General features: G+C 44.2%; 1 protein-coding gene across 2 annotated transcripts in view; it reads right to left on the reverse strand.

The window, feature by feature from the left end:
* The window catches only part of COG5 (component of oligomeric golgi complex 5), a 342,545-nt gene that overhangs the window by 264,568 nt on the left and 55,088 nt on the right, over positions 1-22,889 (reverse strand). For both annotated transcript variants that reach the window (XM_033957896.1, XM_033957897.1), the window contains exon 6: positions 12,607-12,727. In XM_033957896.1, the coding sequence (XP_033813787.1) occupies positions 12,607-12,727 (121 nt within the window). The remainder of the gene's footprint in view (positions 1-12,606; positions 12,728-22,889) is intronic.

Genomic DNA, 22,889 nt, shown 5'->3' on the forward strand with positions numbered 1-22,889 from the left:
CCTCTGTGAAACGGTACCGGGAGATGTTATAGGCTGTGTCGGCGCCGAGGTTTGAACAGCCTGGTGTAAGGATCTCGGTTCCGGCGCTAAGACCGGCATAGATACCGAGGAAGTAGTATGCATCGGTACCGACAAGGTGGATGCCGACAAAGGAGGCTGCTCCACTGTCGGTACCGGCTCAGACTGGACCGGGGCTGGAAGGCTCGGTGTCAGGAGAGCAGGTAACAGCTGCTGTAGTTGTTCTTTAAGATGTACTTGCAGGACGGCGGCAATGCGCTCGTCCAGTGAAGGCACCGGTACCGCTTTTTTCTTCTGCGGTACCTTGGGTGCCGCTCTACACTCCGAAGAGGAACCCGATGTCGAGGGGCTTACCTCAATCGGAGCGGAGCGCTTCCGCGGCGCCTCGCGGTTGGCAGGATTGGGCTCGCTGCCACCGAGACCGGAGGGCGCTCCAGCGGGGAAGGCTTCTTAGCCGGCTTACCTGATGGGTGCGACGCCGGCGCGGTGTTGCGCGGTGTCGACGAGGCAGGTGCCGACTGCGTCGGGGTCGAAGAGGGGACCGGTGCCGCCGAATCCGACATCTCAGTACCAAACAATAATCGCTGTTGGATGTGGCGATTTTTTAAAGTTCTCTTTTTAAGAGTGGCACAGCTGGTGCAGGTGGACGCTCGATGGTCAGGACCAAGACACTGTAGACACCAGTTGTGCGGGTCTGTAAGTGAAATTGGTCGAGCGCACCGCTGGCACTTTTTAAACCCGGGTTGAGGGGGCATGAATGTAAAAACGGCTTCAGCCAAATCGAAGGCCGAGGCCTCGATGGTGGCAACAGGCCCCGCTGGGGCGAAACCGAAAAAATGAAAGAAAAAATGAAGTAAGTTTCTTTTTTTTTTTTTTTTTTACAAAGAAAAGAAAATAAAATGAGGGAAACAATATTTCCCAATGAGTTTACGCGAGCGGGAAGGCGGAACAGGAAAAAATTTTCAACAGCCGTTGAAAAGTGCGTCTTCTTAGCTCCGCGGAAACTAAGAAACTGGGGACCGCGCGCCTCCGTCGGGCGGGAAGGCACTCGCGCGTGCGCGGTGCGGCCTGCTAGAACTTTCCAAGTTCTTAGAGTGCAATCACTCTAAAATTGTCCGTACCGGGGCTCCGTCGGTGCCGTCACCCATCAGTCAAGAATATGCTGCCTGCTTGTCCTGGGATAAAAAACAATCTGATTCAGACCAAGGCCCATCAAGTTTAGTATCCTGTCTCCAAAAGTGGCCACTCCAAATCACAAATGGCTAGCATATCCCAAAAAGCACAAAAACTTCCATGGTTAAGTCACAGCTTTCCCAAGTTTACCTAATAATGTTTTAGATAAGGGTTTTCCTTCAAGAATTTGTCCAAACCTCTTTTGTAGCCTGCTATGTTAATCATATTGGACTGCATTCCCAGAAACTATGAGGTACATAATCAAAATGAAAATACATCTAAAAACCCGCCTAAATCAGCACTTGGATGATCAAAAAGACAGGTCATCCAAGTGCTGATAATAGAGACGAGTTTTAGATGCATCTAAAAGCAGCTTAGGCCCTTTCAGTGCTGCTGTACATCCAGAGTGAAAAGGGGCATTTTTGAAGGAGTGGTTAGGGCGGGAAGTAGGTGGGATATGGGTCAACCTAGACTTATCAAAATAATACAAAAATGAAAAAGATTATCCAAAAATAATCAGATACACAAAAGGTTAATCAACCAGGAGATTAAATTAATTAAATGAAGGAAAGAATCTCAGAATTGCCACTCCAAGGATCATAATGTTATTATCCATATAAGGAATTGTGGCATGGTTATCTTTCATCGATCCAAAACCTTCATATATTAACAATAACTGTGTGTAACACTTTTCTTCAAAATGTAATAGTTACTACTCAAAAAATCTTTTTTTTTTTAAATTACTTTTTTCTTTTTTATTGTCTTATGTTTGTATTGTATTTATTTAAATAAATTATCTTTTTTACTAACATTTATTAGTTGAGATAAATGAATTGTCCAAAAATAGCTTTTACTTGTGCAAATAGCATTATTAAAGCTTATATGGATAATAAAATTATGATCCTTGGAGTGGCAATTCTGAGATTCTTTCCTTCATTTAATTAATTTAATCTCCTGGTTGATTTAACCTTTTGTGTATCAACCTAGACTTAGTCATCCTGCAGCGATAATCGAAAGTTCAACGAGATGGAACTAATAGGTTGTGACTTGGGCGATTAAACATGTCTAAGTGCCCAGAAGGTATCCAAAGTGACCAGATAACCACTGCAAACACAAAGTACAGACCCCCACACACTGCCCCAGTGTTCACTGACCCCCCCTCCCACCACCATAAAAATTGAAATAAAAAATACATACCTGCCTCCGGAACATCAGCACCTAGGATAGGAAAGCCTAGTAGAGCTGCACAAAGGTGTCTTATGTAGTCTGGGGGTGGGCTAGTGAACCATAGAGAGGAGGACCCAGGCCCATAAGTCACTCTAACTACTTCATTCATGGTGAAAAAATGTGTACCCACCAAAACCCCTCCAAACCCTACTGTACTGCCATATAGATGTCATCTGCAGCCATAAGGGCTATTGGGGTGGTAGATAGGTGGGTATAGTGGGTTTTGGGGGTGTTTTGGGGGGGCTCACCATGACCTATAAGGAATTGTGGTAAGATGTTTATGTGGCACCCTTTTTGTGAAGTTCACAGCAGTACCCTGTAAGGTGCCCCACTACTCTGTTGCCATGTCTGGGTGTTCAGTCCGTCACTTTGCTGATCACTCACACATCCAAAAGGTCTTGCTCTAGGCATTTTTGACTTGGACAATTTTTTGGATGAGAATGGGGTATAAAGATAGACAACTTAGCGGTCTGGATGATCAAACGGCTAAACGTATAAGTACACTATTCTCAAAAAAATATATATTTTGGATGTATTTTTCAAGAATGGACTTCGAATGTTTCTGACTTTGGGTGACTAGAGACTTGGGCCCAAAATGGACTTAGGCTTTATTTTTTTATTATGCTACTCCACTTGAAAAAAATATTCTACAATTTGTTTTCAGTCTGCTGGTTGTTTTCCTCCAAGCTGAAGAGCCCTAACCTTTTCAGCCTTTCTTCACAAGGGACGTTTTCCATCCTCCTTACCATTTTGTTTCTCTTCTCTGAAACTTTTTCTATTTCCACCATATCCTTCCTGAGATGGGTTGAGCAGAACTGCATAGCAATGCTCAAGATGTGACCACATCATTTATCTGTTTTTTCTTCATTCCTTTTCAATTAAAGCTTAACATTCTGGGGCCCTTTTACAAAGCCGTGGTAGCGGTGCTGCTGCGGTAAATGCACTGAAGCCCATTCAGTTCTTTTCATGATAAATACTTCTTGGTCCATATTTACCATCAGTGACAAGGCTATCTCTACATGACTAGCTAAAAGTTTTGCAAAGATTTTAACATCAACATTCACTAGTGAAACTGGTCTATAAACCCCATAGCTTATCCTATCCTTTCTTCCCTTATGGCTTACCAAAATCCCAACAGCCACTCTCACAGAAATTGCAAATCTAATATAATAAAACGGTAAGCCGCACATGCGCACTTCCTATGCGTGCGTCCGTTTTCCGTGAGCTGCAGCACACATAGGAAGTGCGCATGCGCGGCTTACAGTTCTTTCAAAGACGCAGCGGTGGCTACTCTCACGATCCCCGCCTGCGTCAGACTTCCGACGCAGGTGGGGATCATGAGAGGAGCCACCGCCGCGTCTTTCAACTAAAAAAAAAAAATACTCGCTTTTAAAATCTTCAGGCACCAGCGACGGCTTGCCGCACGCGCCCCAACTTCCCAACGCCAAGCGCCCTTTTAAAATCTTCAGGTGCGAGTGGCAGCTTGCCGCACACGCCCTGACCTCCAAACCCCCCTGCCGGCATCTATTTTTCCTCCTCCTCCCTCTCGCATGCTCACAGCGTTTAAATGAAAAGCGCTGCGCTATGCTGCCACTGGCCTCACCATCTCTTCTCCACTGCAGCCCGCCCTCTCACAAGAAGACACCGAGGCCAGCAACAGCGCGGTGCAGCGCTTTTCTGTGAGGCAAGTAAATTTCTGTGGGGCATATGCACAGGGGGAGAAGAAAATGAATGCTGCTGGACGGGGGAGGGAAAAGGAAGGGAAAAGGGGGAGCAGGCAAGGGGTGGGTGCACAGGGAAGAGGGGGAATGCTGCTGCTACACAGGGAAAGGGGGAATGCTGCTGCACAGGGAAGGAGGGAATGCTGCTGCTGCTACACAGAAGGGGGAATGCTGCTGTTGCTGCACAGGGAAGTGGGGGAGGGGGGAAAGGGAAAGGGGTCCAGGGAGCAATCTTGGTTTGCTTTGGGGAGAGACAAAAGGGGGCTATGGAGCGAGACAGAAAGATAGGCAGGCAGCGCACGAGAATGAAAAACAGACACACAGAAAGACAGCAGGCAGGGAGAGAAACAGAAAGAAAGAAACACAGACTGGCAAAGGGGGCCAGGAAGAGAAACAGACAGAAAGAAACACAGACAGGCAAAGGGGGCCAGGAAGAGAAACAGACAGAAAGAAAGACAGACAGTGGGAGGGAGAGAGACAAAGAAAGGAAGAAAGAGACAGGGGCAGGGAGAGACACAGAAAGAAAGAAAGACAGATAGACATATTCTAGCACCCGTTAATGTAACGGGCTCAATGACTAGTTATCTTAATAAAGCATTAAATAAGCTATTGAGGGACCTTACAATCCAGCAGACATCTCTTCTAAGCCTAGAGACGTGTTAACCGACAACTCATTAAGCAGGCCAAACATTCCTATAGGTACTAAATAACAGATTACTAGTAACAAGTTAGCAATTTCATGTTTTCGCTCTCTCAGAATTCTGGGGAGTTCACAATTCTCTTCTTCAGAGACCACAACTGATCTGATCTAATATCCAAGGCTATGCAAATTAGCCTTGCTCTTAGACCAAACATATGCCGATGCATCAGGAGGATCATTTTCAGCCTTTTACTTAGCTTGCCAATTCCTGAACCTGCAAGAAGATTTTGAAAGGCATTTCCCTATAAATTCTTTTCAAATTTTTATTTTATTTTAATTTATTTTTTTTTTTACATCAGTCATAGTATATGGATCCTTTATTTCTCATTCAAAATTACTTGCCCAGCAAACTTGGGAGATATGCTGCTCATACTGGAAATGAGCTACGAGAAACAGATCTATGTCAGCCCAGCCTTAACTTGCTGGCCTTACCAATGTCAGCAAAGGTCTATGGGAGATCATATCATTCATATCTGACCTTAGAGCATGTCAGTGCAAACAGCCTTAGCTTGACCCAGAAAGCCTAAATTATATCAATGCTTAAAGGTAACAAAGGACCTTGGTACAACTAAGAGGTGCTAAAGACAGCCAAGATGTGGTAATGTCTGGTGCTTAAGATGGACAGCTTAAGATATACAGTAAGCCCAGCTGCATGTTCTAGCAAACTGATCATGTACTGACTGGTTTGTGAGCCCTTTACGACCAGATTTCCCTCCTGCACTATTCACTAACGCCTGTAGCGATCCGATCCCTATCATCCCAGGCAAATTAGTAAAACCCCATGCAAAATAGCCAAGCGATTGATTCACTAACAATTGCTTGCTATTTTGAGTCGGGTTTTACTACTGACAAACCCGACTGCTGCAGACCTGTTGGTAGCTGAGTTACCGTCAGGTCTGCAGGCTTTTTGACAGGCCTGCCTGTCTTTTTTATTCATTTTTTTCCATGGCACAGATATTTTGCATGTTACACGCTCCATTAAAAAAATGAATAAAAAAGACAGGCAGGCCTGTCAAAAGTACCCCCACACATAAACTCTCCCCCCACTCCCGACCGGCATGACCCTCACCCTACCTCTCCACAACCGGCACGGCCCTCTCCCTCCTCCTGGCACCAAAAAGTTGGGAGCAGGAGGGGTGCTCAGTCCCTCCTGCTCCTAGGCCAACCACCCCCCGGCCCACCCTTGGTCGGCCCAGGCGGTCGGGTCAAGCCCACCCACCTGGTCCCTCCTGCTCCTTGGACAAGGCTTCCCAACATCTTCGGGAGGAGGGGTGCCCGGACCCTCCTCCTACTCCTACACACCGCCAAAATCTTCAGGAGTAGGAGGAAAGTCCTCCTGCTCCTACTCTTCGGCCAGCCGCTGCCCAATAGCAGCCTTAGGCCCCACCCCTGTGCATCATCTGATGCACGGGGAGAGGCCTAAAGCCCTGATTGGCTGAAGCGCCTCGGACTCCTCCCTTTGGAGGGGTCTGGGGCACCTCAGCCAATCAGGGACTTCCTTAGGGAGGACTCTGAGAAGTCCCTGATTGGCCAAAAGCGGTCAATATGTCTAAAGATTTGCTTTGGATATGGTCTCTTTCTAAGGTCTACCGTTTTTGCTTCTGTGCTTTCTGTTATGGAACTTTGCTGTTGTCTTTCTCTGGTTGAGTAAAAGCACACACACACACACACACCCTTTCCTTTGGAAACTTAGTGTACTCTGGATTACAGTACACAAATAAATTTGGCCCTTACTTTTTTATGCTGTAATTATACAAAAAGTTATGCAGCACACACAGGGCATATGGCAGTACATTGAAAAAAAATGGCTGAATTAGCTTGTTTGTTACACAGGCAATCAGCAATCAGATTTTTATGCCCTTTATGCTGTAAGAATCTAATTTTGAGAGGATGGTTTTGATACCATTTGCATTTTTCCCCAAAATGTGCTCATTTGTTCTTACTTCTGAAAATGCTTTATTTTCTTAGAAATAACACCTGCTATACAGATAAGAATAGCTCCGTCATTTTCTGCACTGCCTCATCGCATGTAATTTTCATAAACTAAGTAATGACATCTGGAACGTAGCATCAGAAGCCCTCTCATCATTCCTTTCAAATTGTCAGTCCTGTCAAACAAGATGTTATGATCCAAAAGGAAACTATGCTTTCTATTAACATAAATTACATTGCTAATTTTATTATCCAAAACCATAGGCAGCCTCATCGTTCTAAGGCTAACAGTTCCTTTCCAAGTACCACAATATATATGCTTTGTTTATGGCAAGGGTAGGGAACTCCGGTCCTCGAGAGCCGTATTCCAGTTGGGTTTTCAGAATTTCCCCAATGAATATGCATTGAAAGCAGTGCATGCAAATAGATCTCATGCATATTCATTGGGGAAATCCTGAAAACTCAACTGGAATACAGCTCTCGAGGACCAGAGTTCCCTACCCCTGGTTTATGATAAAGAACCAAAAGTCTATTAAGACAGTGGTTGAAATACAGAAAATATAGATAATCTTATTTATGGAGATGGGTGGCTACCATCCCTAGGTATTTGGAAGAAACCCTAGGCCCAAAGAAAAGCAAGAACCTTGTACTGATGGTGGTCCCCATACAGGAGGAAACACAGATATTTTCTGTAAGGATGGATCAGAATATGTGTATAGGCATTTTTGATATCCACTATACTCAACAGGTTTATTTTTCTTGTGGACTGACAGAAGAGAGGAAAGATCTCATCCTAAATATCTTTTTGCAAATAAAGAGACTGAGGTCTTCAATGTCCAGTATAGAGTACAAGCCTGCTTTTGAGAAATCAGGAAGTACCTAAAGTAGAAACGTTAGGTTCTATCCAGGGGCAAGATTGTCTATTGAAAGAAAGAGAAGACTGGCTTTTTCCTGAATCAGGAAAGCGTGGGTCTGGGGTTAAATGGTGAGGAACTTCAACTGGTAACCTGCTCTCACTATGCTGAGAGCTCAGGAATCTATGGATTTCCAATCAAAAAGGTTTTCTGGCTACTATCATGCCCCACCCTCCAGGTAAGACTGGATATATGGTTTGAAGAGCCAAATGCTGTGAAAATGGGCAACAGTCAAAAAGAAGCACTCTCCTGATGTCTAGCAAATGCAATATTTTGTCCTTTTCCTTCAACCCCGTAGGCTGAAAGGTAGGCAAAAGGACATAGTGACATAGAAAGCAGAGACTACTTTCGGTAGAAAGGATGGAACCATGCGCAAGTTAAGTCCTGCTTCAGTAATCTTAAGAAACAGCTCCCTGCAAGAGAGAGCCTGTAACTCAGAGACTCATCTCGCTGATGTAATCACTACCAAGCACACCGTCTTGACTGTCAGAGCTATGAGGGAAATCTCCTATAAGGGCTCATATGGAGCCCTAATGAAACCTTGCAAAATGGTATTAAGGTTCCAGGATGGAGACGTTAGACACACCAGAGGGCACCATTTGAAAGCCCCTTTAAATAATCTTGCTACATCTCTCTCCTGGAGCTCGGAAACATGAAATGCCCATTATCTGCACTTCAGCGATCCGACCAACAGGCCCTTTTCAAGTCCCTCTTGCAAAAATTTTAAAACTAACAAGATCGGGATTTGTAAGGACTCCACACTGATCTTAGCACACCACTGTCGGAAAGTCTTCCAGGCCTTGGCATAGGCTGCCACTGTCGAGGGTTTCTTGGCTCTAAGTACAGTGGAAACAACCACCTCCGAGTATCCCTTCCTTACTAGGGTAGCCTGTTCAAAAGCCATGTTGTAAGCCCTAAATGTTCCTGATTCTCTATGGGGATTGGGCCCTGAGTCAGGAGATCCATCTGAACTAACAACCTAAGACCTTCATCTCTCTGTAGAGGAACTAGGTCTACATACCACGGTCTGCAAGGCCAATCGGACGCCACTTGGACAAACAACCCCAGAAGACTTGCAAGCCTGAGAATGACTCAAACTAGCAAGGGCCATGGGGAAAACATGTACAAGAGACCCTTCTCCGGCCAATGCTGGACCAACACATCCATTGTATCTTTGGCTGTAAAAGCAAACCACCTTTGTGTTTGCTGCTGAGGCCGTGAGATTCATCAGTGGGCACCCCCACTGCCAAACAATGGCGTTGAATGCTAGTGGAGAAAGCGACCACTCCACTGGGTCGAGCTTTTACCAGCTGAGATAGTCTGTCTGAACATTCTCCACTCCCACAATGTGTATGGCTGAGAAAGTCTGCAGATGAGCTTTTGCCCACCAAAAGAGAAGCTGAGTCTCTAGATATAATGGGGAACTCCTCATGTCTTCTTGTCAATCGACATAGGCCACTACTGTCACATTGTCCCTGACTGCCTTGCCTTGCCTTCCAGGGACTTCTCCAGGGCTCTGAGTTCCAGGCGATTTATGGACCACTTTTGCTGGGTCGGGGCCTAATGACCCTGAACTGGGTAACTGCTGCAATGACCCCCCCCCCCCTCCCATAAGAGCTGGCATCGTTGTTAGGGTCTCACAGGAGAATATATGGAGTTGCATGACCTTTCAGAGGGAGGCAATTTGCAGCCACTACCATATGCTGTTCCTCATTGTCTGAGGAAACCAGCAGGATAGAAGAGAGTCTTGAAAGGGTCCTCACATGTGCCCTGGCCCAAGAGACCATCTCTAATGCTGCCACCATTGACCCCAGGACCTGTATATAATGCCACGCTGTTGGAGCCAGACTTAGTAACAGGTTCGATATCTGCTTCTGGAGCCTCTGTCTGCATGGCTCTGGAAGAAAAACCTGGCCTACAACTATGTCAAACAGAACTCTCAGGTACGCCAAGCACTGGGTTAATTCCAAGTAACTCTTCTTGAAGCTGACTATCCATCCCAAGTCCTATAGGAATTGGACCACTCTTTACACTGCCAGTTCACCCTCTTCCTTGGATGAGGCCCTGATTAGCCAATTGTCCAAATACATGTATACTTGGATCCCTGCCTTGCGTAGGTGTGCTGCTACCACACCATCACTTTGGAAAAGGTACGAGGTGCCGTGGCAAGGCCAGAAGGGAAAATGAAGAATTGGAAATACTGCTCCAGGACATGGGACCGCAAATACCTCCGGTGAGCTGGAAAAATGGGAATGTGGAGGTAGGCCTCCATCAAATTGAAGGAGGCAAGAAATTCCCTAGGCACCACCGCTACAACGACTGAATGAATAGTCTCCATGCAGAAGTGCAGCATTGACTGACTTGAGGGCCAGAATTGGCTTCCAGTCGTCTGAGCCTTTCTTTGGCTCCATGAAGTATATGGAGTATCTGCTCGAGCCCGAGTCTTCATCTGGAACTGGCTCTATGGAGTGAAGATCCAGGAACCTTTCCACCATTGCCTAGACAATAAGGGCTCTCTCCAGCCGGTTGTGGAATCTACAAAAAGATCTGGAAGGGGGGGGGGCACAAAATTCGATCTTGTAACTTTCTCAAAACAACCTCCAGGACCCAGTGATCTGTGCCTATCTGTGCCCATACCATCCAGTAAGCCAGCAGCCTGCCCCCTATCAGGGGTGTGTGGCCACTGACCTGGTATCATTGAGCTTTCTTGGAGGCTGGAGAGGGGCATGAGCCATAGGCTTACTGCCTTTTGTCCCCGCTAAACCTCTGTCATGACCCCTGAAAGGACCTCTGCATTGCTTGACCTCCCTCTTAAAAACGGACTCTCTGAGCTGCTCAGGGTCTGCTGCTCGGTAAGTCGCTTTTGATACGTTCACTGGGGTACCTGGCAATATCGTTAGTGCCAACGTGGATGAGCAGCATAGGCATCAGGCTTTATGGGTCTCGGCAAGCTCTCCGTAACATCTTGAATTTTGACACCAGGCAGACAGCATACCTCTCATGACATCACGTGTGGTCTGCAGATTAATGCTTCTGTACCCCTCAGAAGGGAATCGCCAACCACCACTACCTTACACCTCCTAGTGGTCATGGATCCAGTAATTTGGGGGATTTCAAGTTTTGGTCCTTCCTCTTCTTGGGATGCTCTCATCTCCTCCACTTCCAGGACAGCATACCGGTTCTTCAGTTCAAGGGCGGGGGTAGTCACAGTGCCAATCTTGCAGTGTTCCATAATCTGAGTCCAGCTGTCTTCCCTCAACACAGCCTCTTCTTCCCCACTGTACCTCTCACTCTCACGAATGCTTCTCAGTCTTGCCACCTCCTCTCTCAGTTCCTTTACTTGCTGCATGAGAGATTCAAGCTGAAGACAGCTTGCACATGGAACCACTCCCTCTGTAACCTGAGCAGTAGCTTTAATCATACAATGTTTCCCAGCCATACTGTGGTGAAGAAGTACTTACACTTGGAAGAATAAGGAAAGGGCAAAAAAATCCTACCAAAGTAATGTCCTGTTCCTGGTTGGCTGAAGAGCCTATAATTCAAAAGCTCTGCCTTGGAGTGAGTGAGTGAGTGAGAGAGAATTAAATTAACACCAGAGCCTTTCTCCAACAGCTATTTGTGCCCTAATCTGATATTATGCCCTGAAATGCAACCTAAAACACTAATCTAGGCTAAAACACTGTTTTGTATTAAACCCTAACAGACTCTAAAGGCTGCACTATTGCCTAACTGATTTTGCTAAGTTAACTGATAATTCTGAGCCTATACAACCTCTCTCTTAGAAGCAGGTATACTGAAGGTGAGGCACTAGGCCAGCATTCCTCCCCTCAAGGATCACCTGTGGAATCTGATCTCTTAAGAAAGTCCTCAGAGTTCAGTATGCAATGATGTCACCTAACATGCTGCTATTGCTGTGATGGAATCTCTGGACAATACATCAAATATTCAGTACTTTACAAGTCTTCATACCGTTGTACATTTTTTACATTCTGCTGTCTTACTGGAGCCCAATGCATTACCTTCAAGGTCTCCCATTTCTGCCAACTAGCCCTGCCCCTGTGACTGTCCCTGGAACCCAAGATACTATTTTGCAAGGACTCCTAGATTGTGCCATGCCTGCCCATAGAAATGATATCACTGCTCTTGACTAATTTCTTTGATGCAATCACAGTGTTTTAGTCTGCTCATGTTTATATGTGTGATACCTAATATCTTTCTGTTCTATCTGCAGCCCAAGACACAACCTTACCAGGTCTATGAGTTGCAGGCTGATTAGCTCTGTCTCCATGCCTACCCCAGAGGTGATGTAACGAGATAATTTCAGCACATTCAGCATGGGTGTATACTAAAGGAATGCACTTAAAAAAGCAAATCATGCTCCTTAGAGTGCAATTTTTGCGCACGTGTTTGCTTAGTAGTTTTATCTATTTTCTCATTCTTTTATATTCTAGTCTTACAATTTTTATCATGTTTTTCCAGATTCCTGTGTTTTGGGGATGAAATGTGATTTCTAACTAACTAAAAAACTATGAGCCAAAGCAGAGTAAGTCCTTAGTATCAATGTAAAACTCTGACACAACATCTAAGGCACTCCATTACAACCCCATGACACTGTACCCACTATGTTTATTAAACAAATACAGAATATTGCCACTGGCCAGTCTTTGTATTCCATTTAAACAGAAGGAGAAAGCAAATTACAGATGGCATAATTTTTTTAACTTACTTGATGCCAAATTCCATCCTATAAACATCACAATTTTTTATTTATTGGGGGGGAGGCTAAAGTTTTTTGGGTTTTTTAACCCATCTTTTCAGCCCTCCTCTTTCATATCACCTGATTAGATATTCCAATTATAGCAGTCACTCAAGTTAAATATCAATACATATGTCAACAAATAAAGGCAAAAAAATGACTTACCAAGTTCATTGAGACTCTGAGCAGCTTTGGTTATCTCTCTGCTTCCTCCCTGAAGCTGTCCTTGAAGTCTCTTGCTGAGATACAGGATGCGGATTATTCGTCGAAGCAAATCACAAGCTGCCTGTCAACATGCAGTCAATATATTAAGTTTGTCAACATATAGTATTTGTTGCTATGATATCAAATGGCTATATTTCTGTTTTATAAAATAATGTAGAGGCACTTATACCAATGCTATATATACACCATAATGTAGAGGCACTTATACCAATGCTATACACATATATATCTATATATCTATATATCTATATATATATGTGTGTGTGTTTACCAATTAGCATAGCAAATCTCTTTGATTAAAAAATGTACTGGACCCGACCCTCAAAGGTGATGCTCCAGTTCATTTGAGAGGAACTTGATTTTGTCTTATCTTCATCAGTCCAAATTCTTTTTTTTTCCTCGACAATGGAAGGGGATAGCCTTGAAACAGCTTGAGGTGAAACACAAATTTATGTTGGCACATATTTTCTCCATGACAAAAAAGCTGAGTAATTTATGAAATTGAAGTTTTTACTTATTTGAATAAATAGAGCAGTGGTGCCCAAAAGGTCGATCGCGTTCGACCAGTAGATTGCAAAGGCAACACGAGTTGATCGCAGAGAACCACATTGCCTTTGCGTTCTGTTCTTCCTGCTTCCCCGACGCCAGGCTAGGCACGTACAAGCGCTAGGCCCACAGCCTTCCCCCCGATGTCAGAGAGGAAGTTCCGGGCCAGCCAAAGAAAGAGAGAGAGAAAGAAAGAAAGAAAGAAAAAGAAAGAGAGAAAGAGAGAGAATAAAGGAAAATGAAGAAAGAAAGGGGGCAGGGAGAGAGGAAGAAAAAGTTGGACTCATGGAGGGACAGAGAGATGTTAGTTGAGGAATGGAATGAGGTCTGGAGGAGGCAGAATGAAAAAAATATTGGATTTACAGTCAGAAGAAGGAAGTACAACCAGAGACTCATGAAATCACCAGACAACAAAGGTAGGAAAAATGATTTTATTTTCAATTTAGTGATGAAAATGTGTCCGTTTTGAGAATTTATATCTGCTGTCTATATTTTGCACTATGGTGCCCTTTTACTAAACCGCAGTAGCAGATTTTAGCGCAGGGAGCCTATGAGAGTCGACATTCAGTGCAGCTCCCTGCACTAAAAACCACTACTGTGGTATAGTAAAAGGAGAGGGGGTATATTTGTCTATTTATTTGTCCATTACCCCCAAGTCCCTTTCTTGGGTACTCTCATTTAATATTATCCCTCCCATCGTATAGTTGTACCTCGGGTTTCTGTTTCCCACATGTAATACTTTACATTTCTCAACGTTGAACTTCATCTGCCATCTCGTCGCCCATTCCCCTAGTTTGTTCAAGTCCCTTTGCAATTCTTCGCAGTCCTCTTTAGTCCGAGCTCCACTAAATAGTTTGGTCATTTTAAAAGTAGCTCGCAAGCCAAGAAAGTGTGGGCACCCCTGAAATAGAGCAATGAAGTACTGAGATGTAGAGAAGTTGAAATAATTATAAAAGATTGAAAAAGGAGCAAAGAAAAAGAAAAGGAATTGGACTGATGACAATAAAAGCTGAAAACAAGTTCCTCTCGAATGAGTCTGAGCATCACCTCTGATCGCCCAGTACCCTAAATCAAAGAAATTTACTATGGTATTTGTTGCTATGAACATTTAAAATTCGGTAGAAGCCATCCTTATTACAACTAGAGTAGACAAATAAGCTTCTAAATAAAAATCCATTTTGAAAGGCCTGCTACATTGGAAAGGTTCCAGTATATTTATTTATATATATTTTTTACTTACTTATATTTATTTGGGTTTAGTTCACACCTTTTTCAGTATTTATTTTAAAAATTTATACACTGCTTATAACCAGGCAGTTTACAAATAACCATACATATCATAGGTCACAAAATACAAACACAACAAAAATCTCTGCAATGCCACAAACAATCCAGCATAATAGTCTCCAGATTATACCAATAACAAAAATGCGGTTGCAAAAAGATGGGTCTTCAACTGCAAATGACCAAACTACAGGGTTATCATATAGTTCCAGAAAAAGGAGGATGAATTGAGACATCCAGGTTTTAGTTCCATTGCTTTCAATAGAAGTAAAACCCGGATATCTCAATCTGGCCTCCTTTTTCTGGAGCCATATGGTAACCCTAGCCAGAAAGTCTATTCCACAACTTTGCTCCTGCAATAGCAACAGTAGATGCTCTAGTATCAGCATAGTGAACTTTTGACATCCTATCCTGCAGCAACAACATAGCATTCTCAGATTGCAATGATCTATTTGGATAATACAAAGATTCTTTAAAATACAGAGGAGGAGCATATAGGGCTCATAGTATGTTACATTCAGGAACACTCTATTTTCTGTCCCCAGAAGGTTTACAATCTAATTTTGTACCTCCAGGCAGGTGAGGCAATGGAGAACTAAGGCCCAAATTCTGTAACTAGCGCCTAAAGTTAGGCACCTATTTCGGAGGCGCCCAACTAGACCGGTGCCTATCTAGATTGAATAACAAGCTCAATTAAGCTTTTTAATCAGCACTGATTGAAACCTAAGTACCTATCAAGAAAGCGCGATTCTGTAACAAGGTGCCTCTAAATTTAGGCAGCCTTCAAAAAAAATAGACGCTATGCATGTTAGACGTGGGCATGGCTACGTGTTAGGCGCCTTCTTACAGAATCACTGCTCTTAAGCATGCTTAAGTACTCGCCTGGGCGCCTAACTTTTAGTTGTGCCTAGAGCTGGCCTATTTAATGGGTGCCTCCAAAATATTTGCCGCTCAGCGTGATTCACTAAACAGCACCTAATTTTACTTAAATCGTGCTGAACAGTACCTATATAGGTGCCTAACTTTTGGGTGCTTCTTATAGAATTTGCCCTTAAGTGACTTGCCTGTGATCATAAGGAGCAACAGTGATATCTGAACCAAGCTTCCCTAGTTGTGTCTGGTGCTTTAACTACTAGGACACTCTTCTCCACTCAGTATATGTTTTGTTGCCAGTATGAGTCCATTGATTGGACTGCTGAAGTTGTCAACAATGATTTTAGAAGCACTGTGTAATGTAATTAGGGGCAGTGGGCTCCAGGCCCTTCACTGCTGACTCAAAATACTACAGACGCCTCTTGATATGCCCAAAATAAAAGGAAAACAATAGGAAAAATAGAGTATCATTTATATATCATTATTGCTTCTCATACATCCTTATTAGACCATGTAACTGCATGAGTGGTCTCTCAACATGGGAATTGCCTGCAAGAGCTTCCAAAAGTGGATCTTTTTGCCACTCACCTCAGAAACAAGGTCTCTCAGTACACCAGGCTCAGGTCACATGACACGTTATTGTCAGATGCCTTCCTCCTTGATTAGGGGAGGAGGGCCTTCTGTATGCATATTCTCCAATATATCTGATAGGGAAAACTCTGATGAAACTCAAAGCAAGATCAAGGAACCATGATCCAAACCACACCTTCCTAGCTGTGGCAGAAATGGTTCCCTATGCTTCTGGAGCTATCTTCCGAGGAAGGTGGAGATTGGACTGTTTTCCGACCCTCAAAACACAGAATGAGGGATCTCTTCTGCATCCCAACTTCCAGTCCCTGGTCCTCAGGGCTTGGATGTTGAGAATGTAGAATTTACTTCCCTTTCACTGCCTGAGGGTGTTTCTAAGATTCTGCTGGCTTCCAGGAAAGATTCCGCTGGCTTCCAGGTGCTATTCTTTTATGTGGAAGAGGTTTACCATTTAGAGTCAGGGCAAGGCCCTAGATCCTCTCTCTTGCCCTACAAAATACCTGCTTGAATACCTCCTACACCTATACGAGTTTGATCTCAAAACCAACTCTATAAGGGATCACTTTAGTGCAATTAGTTCTCACCATTACTGTGTACTAGTGCAGCCCGATTTCCGATTCGAATCGATTCACCGATTCGAATTGGGTGAATCGATTTGAATCGGTTCATTTTGTAAAAAAATTGGCCTGTGGTCGATTCAGTGACCAACCCTCCTCCCCATGTCTCCTAAAGCAGGAGCGGCAGCGCTACCTCTTGCTGGCCATCCACTGCCGTTCCTGCTTTAAGGGGCGAGGGTCTGTCTGGAAGTGCTACAGTGTCCTCCGGCTCCCCTGTCAGTACTTGTTGCAATAGTAGCAGTAGCCAGCACAGTACTGCATCTGAAAACAGCAGAACTACAACATCTAGCATGCATGCAGCCTGTTCAATCGAGAGTACAGAGGTGTCAAGCCTATGTCCTCTCCCCAAGCAGCATAGAAGAGACGGCCACCTATTGAATCCCTTACCTGAAACCTCTCGGCATCAGCATTGAAGCGCTTCCCGTCCAACTTTGTGCCAGCTCCCAATTTACGGAACAAATTGAAGGAGTCCATGCTTCCCCAGCATGCTTGAGAGGGGGGTGGGACTCCGAAAGGACTGAATGGAAGTGAGCTAACAAAAGCCGGGAGAAGGGCATGGCAGTCTGCAGTTAGTCCAGCAGGAGCAAGAGAAGTAGCTAAGGGTTTGTTTACAACGAGCTAAGGCAGCAGCAAAATTTATTTATTGTGTGCATAGATTATTATGGTAGTTTGTTAGTAAATGAGTTCCTCCCGTCATACCATGGAGTTTTATGTAGAAAGAGTAAGGATAATGGTTTTTGATATACTGCCTTTCGTTGTTGACTAATTATATGGAGGCACGTTCTCTGTCCCCAGTGGATTGATAATTTAAGTAAATGTGCCTGGAGCAATGAAGGCCCAGAGTCACAAGCAGCTGCCATAGGATTCAAACCCAGTTCCCTAGAAAAGTGGCATAAAAATCCCAAAATTGTCTCCCATCCCAACAAGCCCCCTCCTTTAGATGTCGGGTAATCTTTCTACCTTGCTCTCTCAGTACTTGATCTGCAGAAATGTCCTGTGCATGCTTTAATTCTGATAAGGGGTGGGTAAGAAGAGCAGCTGCTTAGGGAGCCCAATCAGGTTGGAGCTAGAAACATCATGTTGGCTCATCCCTATGAAGAAAGAAGACCCTGGCAAGCGAGTTATCAGAAAACAACCAGAGCCTGGGACCAACATGATTTGAATAATGACCAAACAAAAGGTAGAAACAATAATTTTATTTTCTAAGGTAGAAACAATAATTATATTTTCTGTTTTGTGATTACAATATGTCAGATTTGAAATGTGTAACCTTCCAGAGCTGGTGTTGGACTGCAAATGTGAGCTAGGATTTAACAGAGAGAGGAAAAGTCTTTTTTGTTTATTTTGTTTACATCACAGCACCAGTATGGTTAGGAGAAGGCAAAGTGGGTGAAGAGGCTATAAAATAAACCCACCAGGATGTTTTGAAGAAAAAAAATTTTTTTGGGCAGGAAAATCGAATCAAATCGGAAAATCGACTAGGACTAAAATTTAAAAACCCCGTTTATGCCCCATCTCCGCGAGCTCGGTCCCCGCAAACCATCTGATCCCATCTGCACAAGACGCAATTATGATTTTATATTGAACGTATTTTATTAAAGTATAAAAAGAAACAATATTCTGAACAATTGTGATTTTATAAATACAAATATACAGAGCATGGACCAGCAAAACCCCTGTCTCCCCTCCCCTTCACATATATCCCCTCTACTATCAAGAAAACTGAACAAGCCAAGTTATTATAGAATGCTACATAGAAATATCATGCTAACAGAATACTGCAGTCCCCAATTATGTCTCTAGCAGGATATATATTTCAAATCTGATATATTCTAATGACAAAACAGAAATAAAATTATTTTTTCTACCTTTTGTTGTCTCTGGTTTCTGCTTTCATCTTCTTTTCACTCTTTTCCTTCCAGCATCTGCCCATTCCATCCAATGTCTGCCCTCTCCCCCTTCCATATGTATCTGACTTCTTTCTATGCTCCTCTTCCCTGTCCATCCAGCTTGTTCCTCCTCTCTCCTTTTTACATCATTCATTCCAGCTTCACTGCCTTCTTCATTTTTATCTCTCCTACACCAGATCTAGCATATTTATCCCTCTCTCATTTCGCTGCTGACCCCCTTTCCAGCATCAATGTCTCTCTACTTTCACATTCCTCTCTCTTCCCTTTCCCTCATCTGATCTCTCCATTCCACCCTGACCCCTTCCCCTCCTGTAATCTCCCTGCCAGCTGTTTCCTTCCTTTTTTCTTTCTCCCTTCCCTCCTTCCTTTTTTTCCTTCTCCCTTCCCTCTTCCCTCTATCCAACATTAACTCTCTTCCCATCCCTTTCCCTCCTCCCCTCCCAGCAGCATCTCTCCTTCTTCTCCCTTCCCTCCTCCCTCTATTCAACATTAACTCTCTTCCCATCCCTTTCCCTCCTCCCCTTCCAGCAGCATCTCTCCTTCTTCTCCCTTCCCTCTTCCCTCTATCCAACATTAACTCTCTTTTCTTCCCATCCCTTTCCCTCCTCCCCTCCCAGCAGCATCTCTCCTTCTAACTCTCTCCAACTCCAGTAACAGCTCTCCCTTTATCCAGCAGCTTCCCTGCCTCCTACAGTGGCTGTCTCCCCTTCCAGCAGCTCTCAGTACTTGCCTGCAGGAAGTTGCCGGTAAATCACTGCCCTGGCAAGTAGGAGAGCTGGTGGGAGGGGAGGAAGTCACTGTGAAGGCTCCCCAGGATCTTGCTCGCACACGCTGACCATCTCCCTCCTCCTGCACAAGTAGCTGCAGCTCTCTCCATTCTACTTGTAACTTCCCCACGGCCCTCTTCAGCAACTCGGCAGGGGCGGCGATCAAGACAGTCTGCTGACGTCGGGACCTTCCCTCTCTGAGTCCCGCCTATTTTGTTTCAACTTCCTGTTTCCGAACAGGCGAGACTCAGAGAGGGAAGGCCCCGACGTCGGCAGACTGTCTTAATCGCCTGAGGCTGGGAGGAACATTAGTGAGCAGGAACCGCAGTCGGCAGGAAATTTAACTGCCGACTTGATCTCGCCGGCCCTGTGCGGACCGGCAGAAATTTTCTGCGGACCATCACCGGTCCGCGGACCGGCGGTTGAAGAACTGTGATCTAAAGTACTTGGCTAGATGATTTTGTTTTAGGTGGTGGTCACTTCAGCTCACAGAGTCTGAGAGTTGCAGGTTCTAGTAGCTTATTCACCTTACACAAAGCACAAAGTTTTATCCTAACAGAACACTCATCCTAAGTTTCCAAATTTATTAAAATCTTATTATCCAACGTCATGGACAATCCTGGGTGGCTTACAATCTAAAAATCAGTAAAACAAATGATAAAACGAACAATGTCACTTTCACATACACATAAAATGGATAAATAGAACTACAAAATTTTATAGAAAAGGAGGGAAAGGTAAACACAACCTGGTAATCTTATGTTTTGCAAAACTCTACCAACATAGCTAAGTTCACCCTTTGCACCATCTGAAAGAACAATTAACTCACCAAACCACATTTTTGACCCACTTCTAATAGCTTACAATAGGCCTGAAAGTACATCAAGGTTTCAACCTGCATTTAATATTAAAACGTGTGAGAGATGTAGACAAGACACTGGAATAATGAGAGAAACTTTGAAATGGAAATTTGTGGCTTTCTAATAACTGTAAAATTTTTATTAGGATGAAAAATTAATGTGATCAAAGAACAGTATGGTTTGGGTAATTGTAACAATTTCAAAGACAAATCATGCTTCACAATCACTTCAAATGCTGCTCATCGTGCAGCTAGTCTGAGTACTAGTCCTTGGATTTGTTTGTCAATAATGAACAATACTGAACATAGTTCGTGAAAAGCTACAGTGGAACCTTGGTTTACGAGCATAATTCGTTCCAGAAGCATGCTCGTAAACCAAATTGCTTGTATATCAAAGCAAGTTTCCCCATAGGAAGTAAGGGAAACTGCTTTGATTGGTTCCACCTCCTCCCCCCCCCCCAACGAGGCTACCAGCGCTGCTCCATTCTCCCCCCTCTTGAGGAATCCGACGCTGTTCCAAACCCCTCCCCACGATCCAGCTCCCCCCCCCTGCGAACCGGCATCCTTCCCCCCCGCTCGCGTTGCCCCCCCTCCACCGCGATCCTACTTTCCCCCCTCCCGAGCTGTCAATGACACCCTTTACCCGACTTGGCACCAGTGCAGGTGCACGAAGATCCTCCCTCTTCTGGCGCAGCGTCGGAGATCCTCCTTCTTCTGGTCTGGGCTGGGCTGGACTGACTTTGAGCATTTGCGCATGCTCAAAGCCTTCTGGTCTCGCTCTCTCCGAGATCAAGAGCGAGACCAGAAGGCTTTGAGCATGCTCAAATGCTCAAAGCCAGTCCAGCCCAGCCCAGACCAGAAGAAGGAGGATCTCCGACGCTGCGCCAGAAGAGGGAGGATCTTCGGGCACCGGCACTGGTGCCAAGTCAGGTAAAGGGTGTCATTGACTGCTCGGGGGGGGGGGAAGTAGGATCGCGGTGTAGGCGGGCAACGCGAGCGGGGGGGGGGGATGCCGGATCACTGGGGGAGGTGACGGATCACGGGGGGTGGGCACTCGTACTGCGAGGCAAGCTCGGTTTACGAGGCACCAAGTTTGCAAATGTTTTGCTCGTCTTGCAAAACACTCGCAAACTGGTGCACTCGTAAACCGAGGTACTACTGTATATTGCTTTCCTGTTGAGGTTGTTATTGGAGCTTCAAGAACCATAACAATATATTCCTCTGAAACCCACAGTATCTTTTTCAATGGGCCAATGAAAGATCAAGCAGAGGGCCTTGTGGATGCAAAAAGTTAATAAAGGCATCATTGTGTTTTTGAGAATTTAGAGATATTTCCAATCCACCAATAATTGTCATACATGCAAGCAACATATTGGCCAAGCTGTAGGTTGACAAGTTGAATAAATGAAAGAGAATTATCAGCTTTAGTGACATCACCAATGAAAAATGTTTTATCTCCTGATATTCTGCCGGAACAAATTTTGATTTCATCAATTGGCTTAAACTACTGATTTTCCCGAGTTCCAGTTACTGTATGGCCATTCTCAAACATAGATTCCTAAATAAGTCTTAATTTCTCAATGTCTTCCTTTGAGATAAATAGAATTTGACCTCGGTAATAGTTTCTTCACAAAAGCTAAACAAATCGTTTGGAGTTGAGATCTGATTTTCCAGAGGCCGTTGCAAGCTGTCACCTGGAGGTGTGAAGCTGCACAATGCTGACCTCAATGTGTGATCATCAAGGTGCACCTGCAAGGTAGAATGCCACAATTAAAATATGTGCTGGGATTTGAACCTATGACCTCCGGAAGATGGGAACAGGGCTTTTACCCATTGAGCCACAGCAGCTTCCACTAATGTCTTTCTTCCTCACATCTGATATGATAGCTTAGGGATCTGCTAAGCTATGATCTTCTCAGGTATTTTCACCTTCACATGGCTAGGATCACTAAACTCTCATGGTAGAAACCCCCATGACTGAAAGGAAGCAGCTGTGGCTCAATGGGTAAAAGCCCTGTGCTCATCTTCCAGAGGTCATGGGTTCAAATCATAGCACATATTTTAATTGTGACATTCTACCTTGCAGGTGCACCTTGATGATCTCACAATGAGGTCAGCATTGCGCAGCTGTACACCTCCATTTGCAAATAAGTAGAAGCCATGCTAAGGTCTGTATTTGTTTTCTTCAGTTTTTAAGCTTTTGCAAATAAAGTTGTTATGTATGCAATTTATATATTTTTTTTCATGTGCTTTCCTTGCTTTAAGTAATGAGCTGATTGGAGCACTGTTTAGTCAGAAAAAAGGGTAGCTTTTTAGTAAGAAACTTTAAAGCTGTGTTTTTTTCACATGCTCTGCTTCAGTTAATGGATGTTTTTCTCTAATTAGCAAATAACATTGCTGTTTGTCCACAAAAATAGAAGGTTTTGCATATAATATATCTGTTGTGATGTGCCCTGTTTATGTGGTGCCTTATTAAATATATTTTGAGCTTAATAAAGCAAAAATAAAGCCCCAGAAAACTATTCAGTAGATCGCATTAAGGATGTCCAAACTGTGCCTAAGTTCCATAGAACTCACGTCTATCTGAAGCCCAGACTATGCTCAAAAGTGGACCTCCTTTACAATGCCTATAGGACCTAGTTTTACAATTGCTATGCAACTTGCTAGCTCATTGTGTAGCACACTGCTTAAACCTATAGCCTTCTACCCTAATGTTGCTGGTTTGAATCCCAGTCACTCTCTCAATAAAAGCATTAAACAGATCCAACTCCCAGTATCA

This window comes from Geotrypetes seraphini, chromosome 9 (genome assembly GCF_902459505.1).
Source record: "Geotrypetes seraphini chromosome 9, aGeoSer1.1, whole genome shotgun sequence".
Classification (NCBI taxonomy): domain Eukaryota; kingdom Metazoa; phylum Chordata; class Amphibia; order Gymnophiona; family Dermophiidae; genus Geotrypetes; species Geotrypetes seraphini.